General features: G+C 41.1%; 1 protein-coding gene across 1 annotated transcript; it reads left to right on the forward strand.

The window, feature by feature from the left end:
• The first annotated feature begins 748 nt into the window (after window positions 1-748).
• Window positions 749-11161, forward strand: LOC139912123 (very-long-chain (3R)-3-hydroxyacyl-CoA dehydratase-like). The gene is made up of 11 exons (XM_071899826.2): window positions 749-927; window positions 1778-1820; window positions 2383-2456; window positions 3021-3185; window positions 3802-3853; window positions 3998-4108; window positions 6227-6354; window positions 7542-7654; window positions 8002-8108; window positions 8334-8465; window positions 10412-11161. The coding sequence occupies exons 1-11, from the start codon at window positions 847-849 to the stop codon at window positions 10486-10488; spliced, it is 1083 nt and encodes a 360-aa protein (XP_071755927.1). The 5' UTR covers window positions 749-846; the 3' UTR covers window positions 10489-11161.
• Window positions 11162-16835: the final 5674 nt, after the last annotated feature.

The following is a 16835-nucleotide window of genomic DNA, read 5'->3' on the forward strand; positions in this document are numbered from 1 at the left end:
TCTCTAAAATGATACAGTAAAAATGCTTGTTTTTGGGTTAGTGTGTAGTCAGGGTTATCCCAAAAAAAGTAATGTCCCTCACAATTTAGTGGGATGTTTTAATTTATAAGGGACACTGATAACATGCTTTACGCTTCCTGTGAATATAATCCAATTAATCGAATTTCCATATATGGTTTTATACCCTGTGTTAACACCTTATTTTGAAAACGTAGTCACATGTGTACCCTTGCGCCAAGTGCGACGCAATTTGATAAATTGTATTGTATTTGGTGTGCTCGGGTAGAATAAAGATGTCATAGCCTCTCTTCAGGTAAGAGTTTCATACTGCAACACTTGTCTTTGGAAAGTGAGAAATCTGACAGAATAAAAGTCGCTAACTCTCCCTGTCAGCTCGCTCTGGGCCGTTTCAATGCATTTACCATAAAGGTGAGAATACGCGTGCACTCCAAATTTAGGGGCGGCTGGTTTGACCACGGAGTTGCGAGTGACGGCTAGCTTGACCGCAGTGCTTGAGAGGACAGTTGAAGTAAAAATAAAAACAAAAAACAAACAAACCGTTACCTCTTGTTGCCGTTTGGTGTTGCCCAAAACCCGCTCGAGCTTTGGGACTTTTATTTTGAAGCTGTCGAACGACGTTCTGCACTCTATTTCCCGCTTCGGGGTCTTTATTTTGAAGTTCACGAGCGACATTCTCCCGGAAGTGTGTTCCATTATTATGTGTCCAGTTTCACTCTTCTCTCTGTGTCGGTTGGGATGAGGAGGATGAGGACTCCAGTCCATCATTTTTGAGTGATTTTTTCCCCCACGATTTGGCGTGTAAATTCACCAACAAAAGTGTGAAAAATGCAAATCCTCACGCCACATGTGTACTGGGCTCAGCGGCACGGGGAGATTTATCTCCGGGTGGAACTGAGCGATGCCAAGGTAAAAACATTCAGCATCCGTTAGCTAGTTTTAACCTCAGCTACAGTGACTTCCACTGTCCGTGTACTACACAAATATCAACCGCCGCCTGTAAATATCATTTTAAAACGCTGTGGCTGTAATTATTCTCCAATAGTGCTGTTTCTGTGGCTGAATAATGCTCCATATTGCTCTACAGTAGAAAGGTCCTACAATTAGCCTATGTAGTGATGTAATGGCAAATAAATAGCTGGGTAAACTATGACTTCTAATTTATGATCAACACAGTAACACAATAATAAACAAAAATCAGTTACATCTTCAGAAAAACACCAGTTTATGCCTTTTTCCCCTCCTTAAAAGACTCTATTCTCTTATAACTTCCATTATTTTGATGCAATGATTGATGCTAATTGATGCTATGGATTTAGCTTGTAAAGATTAATATCAGCCTCAAAATGTGGGTAAATTATTTCACAAAGAATCAGGAGGGTAAACTGACTTCAGGGGTTTCATCCTGTCCCTTCTTTAACTTAATGTTTCTGTGAGTGTCTTTGCTAGTAGCATTAGATAGAAGTTTCCTCATCTCAACATTTTCAGTTTCAGACTCCTCCAGCCTTATTACTCCAGCCACATATGTCAAATGTCTCATTAAAGATTCATGAAGTGTCATGGTAGTTGTGGGTCTTGTCTCTTAGCTGAATGGCTTAATGATAAGTGACACTGGCAGAAGGACGACACCTGTCATGTTGTGTATGTTCGTGGGCGTTGCAGTATTTGTAAAGGACATAACTTCCTTGTCATAGTTTGGTTAAGTGTGTGTGTGTGTCAGTGTGTGGCTGCCTGTGATGGCTGCCTTTATGTTTTTCAGAATCTAGACATCATCCTGCAAGAAAACACCCTTCAGTTCAAAGGTTGGTATTGAATTTTACAGTGTAATAATTTGTAGTAGTCAGAATATCTGCACAGCTTCAGAGTGAGTCTTTTCAGCAGGTACAAACGTGAAGCCTGTTGGATTTTTACACTTAAAACAATCCAACCAAGGGGGTATGAATGGTGAATTTCTGGGGTTGATGTGTACTATTTCTAACCAACAGTAATGATTCAGAAGACTATGCTGTGATTGGTTAATTGGACTAATGAAGCCGGTGTATCCACCTGTGTTGTGGTTCTTTTCTCCTGTGTGTTTGGTGTACGGCTCACTTTGCTCTGATGATGGTCTAAAGCCGAAAGCTCAGCAATAAAATACAGTGTAATTTATGCAATATGTGACAAATGAACATGTTAATGATCTAGGAACCCTTAAAGAGAAATTGCATAATTACACAGCGGCAATTACAAATATAACTTTACAGAGATATTCCACAAACTCTTAAGAACTGTCACATTATTCATTGGATCTGTTATGAATGTTGTTTCTTCATTAAAGGGCAACGTTAAGCCTCATATTGATATAATCCTGATATTGATCCTCAGCACAGGGCCATGGAGCTAAAGGGGATAATGAATACGAGTTCAGTTTGGAGTTCCTGGAGCCCGTGAGACCGGAGGTATTTCTCTTCTATTGATTTGATTGATTTTTTTGATTGATTTTTTGATTGATTGGTAGATTGAAATTGGTTGCTCTTGCTTCATTTTAATGAAATATATAGTTTAATGCACTTTATAGTTTAAGGTGAAAGTAAATAAAAGATAAAGATGAACAGTTATTAATTCTATTTATTTTCCACCACCAACAAACAAACTGGGCCCTGAAATGCAACGTACATCACCACTAGCTGTCTTTTTTATCAGTGTTAAATTATTTTAGAGTGGATTTTTCCTTTAAGCAGAGCTAAAATTGAGGGGTTCGGGTTAGCAGCCGTAGCAGACTCTCAATATGTTTTAGCATACAAGGCTATTGGTTGTCACAAGCTGACAAAATGTACTTGAGTCACATTCATCTTTTAATCAGAGATACGAGGTTTACAGCAAAACAAACCATTTCCACACAGCTGCCTTAGTACTTACTGGCTGCATGTCATCGTCTGAGGTGTTTCACGTTAATGAAACTGGCCGCTGTATCCTAAGTATAATTTTCTAAGACTGTACGTGTCCGTCATGGCGGCCCCCAGGTGAACCATAAGTCAACCCAGCGTCAGGTGGACATCAAAGTCAGGAAGCAGGAGCAGCGCTGGTGGGACCGGCTGACGCTGCAGGAGAAGAAGCCTCTGTTTCTGGCCCCTGACTTCGACCGCTGGCTGGACGAGTCCGACGCCGAGATGGAGCTTCAGGCTAAGGTGGGAACCTTTGGGGCCGGGACCTCGGACATGGAGTAAGCCTGGTACTAGACTAAGGCGGAGATCTCCATTAGTATAGGGCTTTTAGTGTAGGACTAGGCTTAATCCATGTCAGAGCAACCAGCCTGAAAAATACTAATGCATCTAAACGGGTTTAAATCCACGATGAAGAAATGGTGAAGCTGTGTTCTCTAAATGTAGTGTAGTTAAAAAGTGCGCCATACTAGCATTTTTACTGTACTTGTGACTTGACTAAATTATTGAATATTAAAGCTGCAATAAGCGAAATTTTCTGACCACTAGAGGATGAACACATCCGTTTCAGGATTGGTTATAAGATCTGTTATCGCTTATTGCAGGTGTAGTGTGCCTTTTGTATACATGATATTCACATAGTGTAAACAACTACGCATCAGGCACTTTGGGGTTCTTTTTTAAAATTACCAAATAAAATGAATCAGTCAAGTCAACAGCTGTGGGTCTAACAAAGCATGCGACCTGTCATTACTCACGTTCAGCTTCTCAGAACTTTTAATGAAAGTGATGATGGTTAGATATACTGTAGAACATGTTTGGTGTTTGCAGAGTGAGATAGTGACAGTGTGTTTTATTTCAGGAGGAGGAGAGGATAAACAAGATCAGCGTGGAGTCGAGAGTTCGTAAAGACCGTGAGTAGCACCAAGCTCTGCAACTGACAACGTTCAGAAACTCTCACATGAATATTTTTAGAAATCTTGTAGAGACAATTTTGCTGGAGTCTCATTTGCATCAATTGATTTTGTCTTGTTTTCCACTTGTCTTCTGTTTCTCAGCCTACCTCGGTCTGAAGAAAGGCTACTTGTTTATGTACAACCTGGTTCAGTTCCTGGGATTCTCCTGGATCTTCGTCAACATGACCGTTCGACTTTTCATACTGGGTCAAGGTTTGTGAGAAACGCTCTGTGTGAAACATTGTAGTTGTATTACAAATCTGAAAATCAAGTCATCAAGTCATTAAGATGAATTGGCAACAGCTTAATTAAAATTGATGCCTATAACTAGGAGAATAAAGCTAGAAGGAAGGTTTGGGATAGTCTGTAGTTTGTAGTTTTAACTTCAATAGTTTGTTAGAGGGCTGTCATGGAAATGCAGGCTCTAACTCACTGTGTGTTTGATGGTCGTACGAACCTCAGTGGAGTTTCAGCTGAAGTAGTTGTGATGAAATTTCATTTTGGGGTGAACTATTCCTTTAAGGTTAACACTCAGCTCTATAGGAAATGCTATATAGTGCCATAGAGTTCAGAGCATGAGATTACTTGCACTGGACATGAATAGTGTCACCGTTAAAAAAAAATAAATGACGCAAAAATGAACTGGATGATATTTCCTTTCCTTTTTTTTTTTTTTTTTTTACCAACGTAGTCTCCAGCAGATTGCTTTTTTCCTCTCGCTGAGTAAAAATGAAAACATCTTCAAGGCTTACAATAAATACAATCAGCTCCAGTTTAAACTATGGTACAAAATACCAAAAAGTCCTAAGACCTGCATCTATATAATATATCACACAAAGCTAGGTAATACTGTCAACAAAAGAACTCCACTCCAAACAGAATTAGTAAACTGTTGAATAAAGGACCAAAAAAGGGATTAAAAACAGGAAGAAAACTACAACAATAGTTCCCATTGTTTGCTTTTGCATTTTACGCACAAAACACTTGACTATCTCTCACAACAACTTTGGGATGAATGGATGAAAGGAGAGCACAATGAGCAGCACCATGCAGCGAAATGAAACGAACAGTAAACACAGAGAGAAAAGCCTGAGTGTTTGTTTCTGAGGAGCTATTCATAGATTCATGGGCACATTTGAATAGGAGAAAGAGGAACAGGACTAAACAACATGGATTTGTTTTGCAAATGATTATGGATAGTGGCTCATGCAGCGTGCCATTTAATTATGTCTGTCTGTTTCTCTCTCTGTCTCTCACTCTCTTTCTCTCTCGCTCTTTGTCTTTCTCTCTCTCACTCTTTGTTTTTTCTCTGTGTCTGTCTCTCTCTCTCACTTTTTGTCTTTCTTTTTCTGTGTCTGTCTCTCTCTCTGCCCCCCTCTCCTCCCTCCCTCTCTCTGTCTCTCTCTCTCTTACTCTTTGTCTTTCTCTTTCTGTCTCTCTCTCTCCTTCTACCTCCCTCCCTCCCTCTCTCTCCTCCCTCCCTCCCTTATCTCTGTCTTTCTCTCTCTGTCTCTCTCTCACTCTTTGTCTTTCTGTCTGTCTGTCTGTCTGTCTCTCTCTCTCTCACTTTTTGTCTTTCTCTTCCTGTCTGTCTGTCTCTCTCTCTGCCCCCCCTCTCCTCCCTCCCTCTCTCTGTCTCTCTCTCTCTTACTCTTTGTCTTTCTCTTGCTGTGTCTCTCTCTCTCCTTCTACCTCCCTCCCTCCCTCTCTCTCCTCCCTCCCTCCCTTATCTCTGTCTTTCTCTCTCTGTCTCTCTCTCACTCTTTGTCTTTCTGTCTGTCTGTCTGTCTGTCTCTCTCTCTCTCTCTCTCTCTCTCACACTTTTTGTCTTTCTCTTTCTGTCTGTCTCTCTCTGCCCCCCTCCCTCTCTCTCTGTCTCTCTCTCTCTTACTCTTTGTCTTTCTCTTTCTGTCTCTCTCTCCTTCTCCCTCCCTCTCTTTTTCTCTCTCCTCCCTCCCTCCCTTATCTCTGTCTCTCTCTCACTCTTTGTCTTTCTCTCTCTCTCTCTCTCTCTCTCTCTCTCAATTCAATTCAATTCAGTATGCTTTATTGGCATGAATGTCATAACAACAAAATTGCCAAAGCGTCTCAGAACAGTCAACTAACAAACAACTAACTCTTTCAATTCAATTTGCTTTATTGGCATGAAAGTTTACAAACAATGTTGCCAAAGCATTAAGGTACAGAGTGTGCGTGTGTGTGCTGGATTAACACTCCATCATTATGATGACTATCAATAGTCCCAACAGTTTAACAATAAATAATCTCTCTCTGTCTCTCTCTCTGTCTTTCTCTCTCTCTCACTCTTTGTCTCTCTCTCTCTCTCCTCAGATTCGTTCTATGACACTTTCCACACCATGGCTGATATGATGTATTTCTGTCAGATGATGGCGGTGGTTGAGGTCATTAACCCTTTGTTGGGCCTGGTTAAGACTGGATTTTTTCCAGCTATGATACAGGTAATACTACAATCTTAATGGTAACACTTTACATTACGGTTCACTAGTTAATGTTTAATTACTGTATGTAGTTAATTTATCACCACTAATTGATATATTGGTTAGCCACTCACCACCTCTCTAATATGTTAATAAGTGATTAAGCACTTATTAATGAATTTAGAACATTGTTTACTGACAGTTTAATTTATCATTATGTCACAATTTATGTTTCATTACCTCTCTGGTAAACACTGGTAATTAAAAAAAAAAAAAAAAAAAAGTAAATCAGTGATAGCATTATTGGTTGGAATTTTTATTTTTATGTGCGCCTACTGGTACAATATGAGGAGGTAAACACTAAAAATACACAGTTTTCCTGAAGTAAAAGGTAAAGTAACTGGGACTTTGATATAAAAATACGAGAAAATAAAGTATGGGCTAAAGTTTTGGCATATATTGCTAAATAGGTGTACTCAATGATATGGAGAATTGGCTAACAAGGTGAAAAGGTATTTTTTTATTTCATTGTCACTTTGATTTACATTTCACCCTGCTCCATCGCTCAGTCTGAAACTGCCGTTCCTTTTAATGATGGCAGCAAAGGGTTAATTGAATTCACCAGTAACTGAGTCTCAACTAACCAATCAGAGAATCTTAATTGACCAATCAGAAGCTCTACTTTTCCCTCCTGACTTTAACCAACTCTGTCTTTCTAAGAGGATGTTGATGAGCAGTCAGAATTTTACTCTGCCATCCCTTGAAATATTACTACTAGTACTACTGCTACTAGTGCTACTGGTGATACTACTACTAATAATTATAATTATAAACATATAGACACAAGATCCGAGTTGATGGCATTTGTAGTTTTAGGAAAATACAGAACCGTGGAAGTCCAATCAGTGTTGTAGCACCAAAAAATAAAAAAAATCACCAAAAATTGCCCAATCGCCACCCCACCCCCCCTCAACAAACAAAAAACAGATCTTAATTTCACTCATTTAATGTATTCTATTTGTGTGTCCAGTTTTATGCTTTATGGTAAAGTGCGTGATCAGTTCAGCCCCTTTCTGGCTCTAACCTGCAGGACTATCATGTCCAGACAGTGTGACCAGTTGTTGTGTAGAAGAAAGAGAGTTCATCATGATGGTGGTTGAAGTTTTAATCTCAGCACAGCGTTAACATGTGACCTCTTTATGTTCCAGGTCTCAGGAAGGAACGTCATTCTGTTCGTCATCTTCGGCAGCCTGGAGGATATGCAGAACAAGCCTGTCGTCTTCTTCGTGTTTTACCTGTGGAGCACCATCGAGATCTTCAGGTGAGATCAGCTCGCTCTCCCCGGCCCTCTGGGTGGACGGTGATGTCACAACCTGCAGCGTCTACTGTATCATCAGCAGGCTTGGGCCGATATTCAATAATATCGAATATCGATATTATCGCTATTCAGTAATATCGAATATCACAACACTTTCCACGGTATAGAATATCTTATGTACCTATAATCTACTAGTGTTAGGATAGTAAAAAAAAAACAAAATAATCCTAGTTGTAGTGAAAAATATGTCTTTTTATTTCTAGTGGGTTCAGTTCCCCTTTCCACTATCAGCCTGTTAATTTTTGGATATCGCCCAAGCCTAAACATCGGTCTCTCCTTCTCTACACTAGGTATCCGTTCTACATGCTGGCCTGCATCGACACAGAGTGGAAGCTGTTAACCTGGCTGAGGTACAGCATCTGGATCCCTCTGTACCCACTGGGGGTCGTAGCTGAAGGTTCGTGTTCTCCTGGTAGAAACTGTAGCTCAGGACCGCTGACTAGGGTCGGGTTCTGTTCCGGGAACCGTAACAGAACCCGACCCTAGTCGAACCCTGATGGGACGTCAGTAACAGGAAAATGAAAGGAAATGCATACAGATCTAGAGAATATTGCACTGGGTTCCAGAGTATAAACAGGTATGAACTGATGCTAACCGTGTGTCGTCCCGTGTGTGTTTCCAGCGGTGGCTGTGATCCAGTCCCTGCCCATCTTTGACGAGACCCGTCTGTACAGCGTCCCGCTCCCCGAAGCCTTGGGCCGGTCGCTCAGCTTCTCCTACACCCTGCAGCTCTACCTGGTGCTCATGTTCCTGGGTGAGGCGTCTGCTCACACACCATCACCCGCTCTAAAGCCCTGTTCGCACCGGACGAGTTTTACCTCGGGACATGTAGTGATTTGTGATAATTGCGGAGACCGTCGATGTTATTATTCCCGTACTATTAGTAACAATTACACCGCAAATTATCTTCCATATTTCGGCGAAGACGTGGGTCGTCTGATAATATTCCGCCCGTGTGAATCAGCATCTCAGTAATTTAAGGGGGTGTAATCAGTTTTTCACCTGTGTTCTTTTGTTTTTGTTTGGTTTTTGCGCCTTCTTTCCGACTCTCTGTTCATGAACTATGGAGGCTGTAGTGGAAACTGTGCAGGAGAGTTTCGACAGCATTTTGGGCGCCAATTCAGTGACAAGCAGCTAATGATGGAAACTCCTCAACTACAAGAGGTCACCAGATAATTCTAGTCCTGTGTGAATAGGCTATTACCCACCTTCTCTGTCTCTTCCTTTCTCTCTCATCCCTTGAGACAATACTTAAAAGGAAGGACACTTACCAAGAAATGTCAAGTACCAATCAGGTAAAAATAAATGTGGAGGCTGTCATACTGGAGAGCTCATTTGATTAAGAAACAAGCACAGATCCTGTACAGACCCACGGAGTGTGTGCTCAATTCAATGCACTGAATAATTACGACTCGGTTATCGGTAATTCCACTAACGTTACTTGGATACCACAGGTAATAACATTACTTAAAGTTAAAGTTTCTAGGGCAACGGAAGACGTGGATGTATGTAAATTAACGGCAGAGTGGGGCTCACTGTGGGAGCGACACGTTTATCGGTTAAATTACCTATTCCACCACCGTCACAGACCACAGGTAATAATGTTACCGACCGTTAAGGTTCGCAGGACAGCAGAAGATGTGGATGTCTGTAAATAGACGGCGAAGAGTGTGGCTCTGTGTGAGATCCAATATGGCATTATAGGGCTGGACGATATGGTTGGAAAATCAATATCATGATAATCATAAGGATTTTTCTCGATATCAGTATATATCACGATATGGTTCATGTATGCAAAATCACGTTAAATAATCAAATTAATGTTCATCTCATTGAACCGAATGGTAATGTTAGGTGTGATGTCAAACAAAACTGAAATTTTCAAATAATATTCCTACCAGACCTCATTTTATCAGAGTTTTTAAGTAAAATTTGCTTGTCATCATCAATTTAGACAGCAGAAATGTGTCACGATATTAAAATATCTTCATATCATCACGATATGATTCCACTGAAAGATGATAAATGATAATATTGAATTATCGTCCAGCCCTATGGCATCATCAGTATGGGACTCAGTGTGGGATTTAGCCCAGAGGCGAGAGGCCATCTCTTAGTCAGAGACGCCCTCTAGAGGCCATCTGACGAAGCGACATCTCACGAAGTGCACCATGGGAAAAACACGGTCTTTCTTTGTGATACAGTGTCTCTCTTGAGCGTTGTTCACACAGGACTAATATTACCTGGAGAGTCAGTGATGTCAATCCCGTTCAAATCTGCCAGGCCTGTAATTTGTAAAGTAAAAATTCCAGCACAAATTACAGAGGTCCCCCAACAACAGTAATAATCCCGTGCGGTTTGAACTCGAATTTTTGTGACAATTTGTTTTTGGCGCGCAATTTCTTTTTCCTCTCCTTCTCGTAGATGCACTATTTGAAAATAAAACGAAGGCACTGGTGGAATCTATAAAGGAACGTTTTGAACGCATGTTTGGCGCAAACTCAGTGAATTTCATGATGCTGAGCGAATGCAGAGGTTAGGGAGAAATTCATGAACTACGTCAGGTCCCAACATAATACCAGTCCTGTGTGAATAGTAGGGCTTTGGTTTGTTCGGTTGCAGAGACAATAACATGACATGACATGACAATGAGTTTAACTATAAATGACAGTGAGTTTCTGCCCCCCCCCCCCCCCCCAGGTCTCTTCATCAATTTCCGACACCTCTACAAGCAGAGGAGGAGACGATTCCGCTCAAGGAAACGGAAAGTCAACTAAAGGAATCGGCCCGTTCATTCTGCACACACCCTGAAATCCCATCGACTTAAAGATAAAAAAAAAACCTCTTTCCTTTTCCTGTTACTGCTGGCTGCCTTCTCTCCTCTCCCTCCACACACACACACACACACACACACACACACTGACCACACGGCAGAGTGCCGGCCACCTTATTCCTCCACTAGGTGAACTGTCAGCCAGACAAAGCCCTGTTAATCCTGCCTGGACTCACCTGACAAGACTGTACTGGCTGATCCAATGCTTTACTCATGTGAATTGGAGCTACTGCCGTGTTTATTGTCTTAAAACTCAAGTGTCCTCCATGTTTATGGAGCTTTTCAGACTAGAAGCATCGACCTACAGTCACTGTCTAAGGCTTCGTACACACTTGTTCATTTTAAAGTCTTCGTTGTGGAAGGAGTTTAGTGGTTAGTTTAACTCAAGTTTGTGCACCTACTCATAGTATTCTGTTACATCAGCACACGGCCATCTTGGTAGGAAAATAACAGGTGATTGTAATAAATTAACAGGTGATTATAAGCAAACGACAGCCACAGCCAATGAACTGTCTATATTGTAAGGCACCATATTGGTAGGAAGTGCATGTGACATCATGGGAATACTATGAATATTGACATTTTCAAACATGCAGGCCTGAATTAAGAGTTGCGCTATGAGTCCTTTAGTAGTATAGAGTATATAATATAATAATAATATAGAGTAATTTGGTAGTATAGTTAAACAAACGAAAGTTGCATGGTAAATTCATTCTCGCTGAGACGAGGTTTGGACTTGTCTTCATATAGTGGACATGAACCTACAAGAGAGGAAAACGTTGGAGGAACTGTTCTTTGTAAACAGAGCAATGGTTCAGTGGTTTTCAAATTATTTACAAAATCAGGTCCTTGTTGGTTCAAAGTGTGAATTTGATAGTTTCAAGGATCCAAATCGGCTCTCAATACATTTTAAAGCACAGGTGTGTACGAGGCCTCAGTCTCACTGGTTTCATCTCCGTCAGAACAGCCCTAAAACGATAAACAGATTATTTTGAAATCATCTCAGATGTTTGAGGCATTTTATCCCCAATTTACATGAAAACACCTTGGCTATGGGCTACAACAGCTGGTTTTATATTTCTATGTTTGTTGCTTTCATAAGTGCATTCCTAACATGGAGCCTTGCATGACACATGCTGTCATTTCCTACTTTGAATATTGACCAAGCCATAGAAATTATAGTTATAGGAAATATTTTTAACTCCTCTTGTCCTGACAGAACACGCAATCCTTAATACAGACTCATGCATCGGTTATATTGATAACCTCCGACACGTGCATATACCTCATGACTCTAAATATGTTTTTTACAGCGATACTGGAACTCTGTTCTTGTTTAAAGCTGCACTAGGCAACTTTGCATGTTGGCGGCTCCAAATGGCAGCGAGAGGAAACTGTTTGAAAACTATTTGAACTTCAATACCCAGAAATCCTGTAAGGTGACGTCAGTAAACTGCTTCCCACCCCGGCCGGTCCGTGATGCTTCATACCAAAGGAAACCAAAGGAAACCAAAGAGACGAGAGAGGGGAAGATCTAACGTTGGGTTTCTCTCTTGAAGAGGAACTAAACCCCCAACCCAAACCTGTGGTGAAGCCTGACATCTAATGGTGAAAAGTAGGGTACTGAACTGGCCATCTGCTATTGGCTGATCTTTGGTGCCAGGTGATGTCACCACCTCATCTGGCACCAAAAATCAGATAGATCAGTTTAAATTTGTCCCTTCTTGTGGGCGGAGAAGTGTCCACACCCGACACCAGATTTTAATTTGGGCTACCCGGGTGAATCTGACATCTGAATTAGTGGTGATGGGATGATTTAGGCAGATTAGACGGGTATATTCTTACATAAAAATCTTGCCTAGTGCAGCTTTAACATTTCATGCGCTCATATATTCTTGGACAGTTCAAATCTGTAATCTGAGTTGTGCCATTGAAGATGAATGGAACAGGAATATTTCTGGGTGTATGGGTAGATTTATCTTGACTATGTTAGAACGTTAGCGTCGCCATGCTGCTTGATGCAACGTGTTCTCATACAACATTCGTATTATATCTTACAAAAAAGTCACGCACCCTCGAGTCGCACTATAACTACGCATTGTTTTGTACTTACACATGGGCAGACGCATTACCTGTCAACAACTAAGGTTAAATCTTTTGCTGAAAATGAACACTTTACTCCCAGTAGAAAACTTGGCGCGAGTTGGGAATGGAACCCGGGTTGTCGGAGTTGAAAGTAAATGTCTCCACCCATCCGCCCCTCCATCCTCCACACCCTTACTTTCCACCGCGCAATTTCAATATCAAACTACTTCCTGTTTCTCTTGTTTCACTCGATTTGTAGTGATTTGTTTTATTTGCTCTGCATGGGAGAGAGAAGTTCATGCTCAAAAGAATTGATCGAACTGTCCTGGTGCATATCAAAAATATACAAAATATACAGCTCATACATTCAGTGGCAGAAGTATTGGGACAGTGGGATGAAATTGGTTATTACTGATCGGTACTTATGATCAAGTCCTGACTGTCCGCTACTGATTAATCCATATTGTATGCATGCAAAAATATATTAGAAAAATGCTAAATGTCATTGGCCGGCCGCCTCGTGTTCACAACTCTGATTTTTGCCACTGACTGTATGTGAATCCCTAAACTGAGTGACTTGATGTTTAGTTTCACTTTTGTCCTATCCAGTCTATTCACCATTGAGCCTACCTTTTTAATTTGTTTTGTATTTATTTGTGTTAATTGAAGGTGTGTTTGTTTTTGATTTGTTTGTTGATTGTTAAACTTCTGAGTCCAGTAACTGTTCACTGTCCTATCAGCAGGCACCATCTCTAAGGGTTTACTTGATTGGTTCATTTTACCATCACTCATGTTGCACAGCATTGTGGGGGAAGTTTTGTACTGTACTTTACCATTTTCTGGTCCAGCATTATTCACACGTCTACTCAGTAAAAAAATGTGAGAAAATGAGAAAATGTGTCCTTTAACATAATTTTAAAGTGGCCCTATTATTGGAATTTAAATTTTTCTTTTTTTTTTTATATACCGTATTTCCTCTAATAGTGGCCTGTAGTCAATTAAAAGCCAGGTCTCCGATAATGGCCGGGGCCGTCGTCGACACGAACAAATAAAGGCCGGCCTCAAATACAGGCCGGGGGGAAAAACAAAGGAAACAAGACTAGGTCAAAACCTAGTGTATGGCTGGACCGTGTCCGTCTCCTCTCTCCGCCGCTGTCCTCTCCACCGTGCCCACGGCCCGCATTGATCCTCCCGATCCAAGCCCCGGACCCCCGCCGAAATCTCGGCAGGATCACCGGGAACACATCGGCGCCCAGGTTCAGTTAGCTTCAGCTTACATGCAAACAACGGTGGATACCAGTAAACTCCTGGTGCCTGTTTGTAACTGTAGTTTGTAGTAACGTACAAGTGCCACAAGACGGCTCGGCCGGCGGAACTCTCTGGAGCATGCCGTCGTCGATTACCGTAATTATCGTAACGCATTGCAGTAACAAAAAAACGTCTACCTAACGAACCCCAACAGAAGCAGGTCAGAAAACAAGGAGGCTTCGTACTAAAATATGAGCAAATATACTTATCAAACAGAGGGAATTAGAAATAAAGGCCTGTCTCTAATATAAGCCTGCTTCCAATAAAGGCCTGGTACCCTCTGCAGTTGAGGTAAATAAAGGCCCGGGCCAATATTAGAGGAAATACGGTACATAGGGTTAACATGATAAGACATGTTTAATGTAGATATTATTAGAAATTAGATTTTGTTTGAGTAGTTAAATGGAAAGTTATTGCATCCTTTTATCCAGTCGGTTTCAGACTAACTCTCGCATCACAACTGGACTCGGTCCTGATTGGCTCCCTTCACTAAAGAATGACTGAAATCCGTCCAATCCAATCCAAGCCAGTTTGCAGCATTTGAACTGGAAAGCCTCCACTTGGAGGAGCTGCTGCTGTCGGCCAATCCGGGTCCAGTATTGTGACGACTTGGTCTTCACATTCATTTAATAAATACCCCTTTAAATAAACTACATTTATTTGTAAAATATCATGAAGAATGTTTTTCTTAAACTGAGCCGTAGTTTATTACAAGACAGAATCCCCAGAACTGAATAATACGGGACCTTTAAAGTCAGCGTGCTGAAAAACTATTGATCCAGGTTTCTCTCAGACTGAGACTCACTTTACTGGTATAATAAAACCCTGCGGCATTATGGGCTCCATTAACATGTAATATATCAACACTTTCTCTGTTTTCACGTTTATTTGGCTGTTTTTTCCCATGTGTTTTGCTCTACTTTCTGTTTTTTAATATGTTTATATAAAACAAAACAAGTGTAGTTCACCTCGACACCCTGATGAATGTTCAGTTGTGGCCCGGGAGCCACAGGGAAACCGGACATTTAGGAGCAGGTGCAGGGAAACAACGGCCTATTTAACAGGTTTTTAACTTTCAGCATTGGTTTGTTGAGTTCTGATAATAAACTTGTGTGAAACGAACTGAAAATCGAGCTAACTGTGTATTCATATGTGCAGATTATGAGACAAAGGGCCCCTGGGCACAAATACCACACACACACACACACACACACACACACACATGCAGGGCCAATGACACAATATCACCTGAATCTCAACTCAGGATTTACAGCTCAGAATTTACACACTCAGAGCCAACAGCACGTTAGAAAAACACTTACCTGAATATCATTTTGGAATCTGTTTAAGTCTCCTCTAACAACTGAATGCAAGTCATGTTGCAAATTAAATAGCAAAAACAGGTAAACCTCTGAAGGCTAAACGAATCATAAAATAGTCTTACCTAACACACCCGTTAATCTAGTGAGAATGGAAATGAAAGTGGTAGCCTATCAGCTTATCTTTTTTGAAAGATGATGATAACGTGTAGGATACTAGGCTATTAAAGACCAATTCAAATTCATATTCAAAACAGTTTTTTAAATACAAGAGTGAGATGAACACAAAAAACTATTGTATGCTATAATATTGCTATGCCTATTATCGTTTTTTTGTTATTGCACTTATAGGAGAGAAAACTAAATAAACAATTGCAAAGGAATTACAAGGTGCAAACACATTATTCTAGGCCTAAAAAATGCAAAATGCCTCTGATTGACTGCAATGCCCCAAAATCTACTGTCTGGCCACACAGCAGCTGCATGGTATTTGAGTCAGTGGGCCCTACTGACAGATCAGGAGTGGAAAACAACACTTTTCATAACGAGACCTTTGGACAATAATGCAGCGCTTTACTGCTAAAGCGCTATAGATAAACTGCGGGGAACACTCACTGTGACAGAGCCATGTTGACACCTTCAAAACTAATGTTTAGGTTATTATAGGGGGAAGTTTGGGGCTTTGGTGTTGATATAAATGACTAAGCCCTTCGACTGCAGGGCAGTAAATGTAAAGTTAGTGACAGCATCATCGTGTATCAGGCTCTGGCTCAGGGGCCCCCCTGAGCTCTTGGGCCCCTGGGCCTGTGCCCGGTCGGCCCTTCAGTAATCCATCCATGGCTGTGTAGCCTGTCGGAGTTGAGAAAAAAATTCCACAAAAATGTCCTGATTGAACAAATGTTCTGGATCAAACCAGACTGCCAATAGTTTTGTCATTTGCAGTAGTTTTTCTGTTTATTGTATATTATTTTTATTTATTTATTTATTTTTCAAATTGCAGATCAGTGTTAGTCTCAGTTACTTTTTGCTGGACAAAGTGTAGCAATGACTGACAAGATGTTATTATTATTTGACCAGTGTGATAAATTATCAGCTGTAATTCACCAATCTGTTTAGAGGGAACATTGCTCCTGATCGCTGCACTTATGTTTAAATTAAGGCTTCCAAATGGATTTCTGGCATTATTTTTTACTTTGTCTTTGCCCTGACAAAAACTACTAGACCAAATCTAAACTCATTGGCCGGAGGCTAATGGCGAGCGCCACACCTTGCCACACCCAAATGACGCCCAAACTCCGCCTGCCAGCCTCCAAACAGCAAATTATTCTTCCTCCACCCGCATCAGGCGCCGAGTTTCGCCTTTTACCGAAGCTGTGACGAGCAGAATAATTTGAATGTTGGTGTATTGATACAGGGTTGTGTGTAACGGAGAAGGTGAGAGGTGTTTCGCCCTAATCCTCTTAGTAGCATTATGCTGAGCCTGGTGGAAGCCCTGACATGCGGTGCGCCCTTGTAGCTCCCCAAAAACCGGAGTCAGCATCTCTGCGTCCATTACGCACAGCTGGAGGGACCGTCCGCA

This window comes from Centroberyx gerrardi, chromosome 1 (assembly GCF_048128805.1).
Source record: "Centroberyx gerrardi isolate f3 chromosome 1, fCenGer3.hap1.cur.20231027, whole genome shotgun sequence".
NCBI lineage: Eukaryota > Metazoa > Chordata > Actinopteri > Beryciformes > Berycidae > Centroberyx > Centroberyx gerrardi.

Bases quoted from the DNA above. Each gene is read 5' to 3' on its own strand.
- LOC139912123 (XM_071899826.2), top strand. From the start codon at position 847: ATGCAAATCCTCACGCCACATGTGTACTGGGCTCAGCGGCACGGGGAG. The intron at 928-1,777 runs GTAAAAACATTC...TATGTTTTTCAG, and splicing joins TGGAACTGAGCGATGCCAAG to AATCTAGACATCATCCTGCA. The intron at 8,466-10,411 runs GTGAGGCGTCTG...CCCCCCCCCCAG, and splicing joins CCTGGTGCTCATGTTCCTGG to GTCTCTTCATCAATTTCCGA.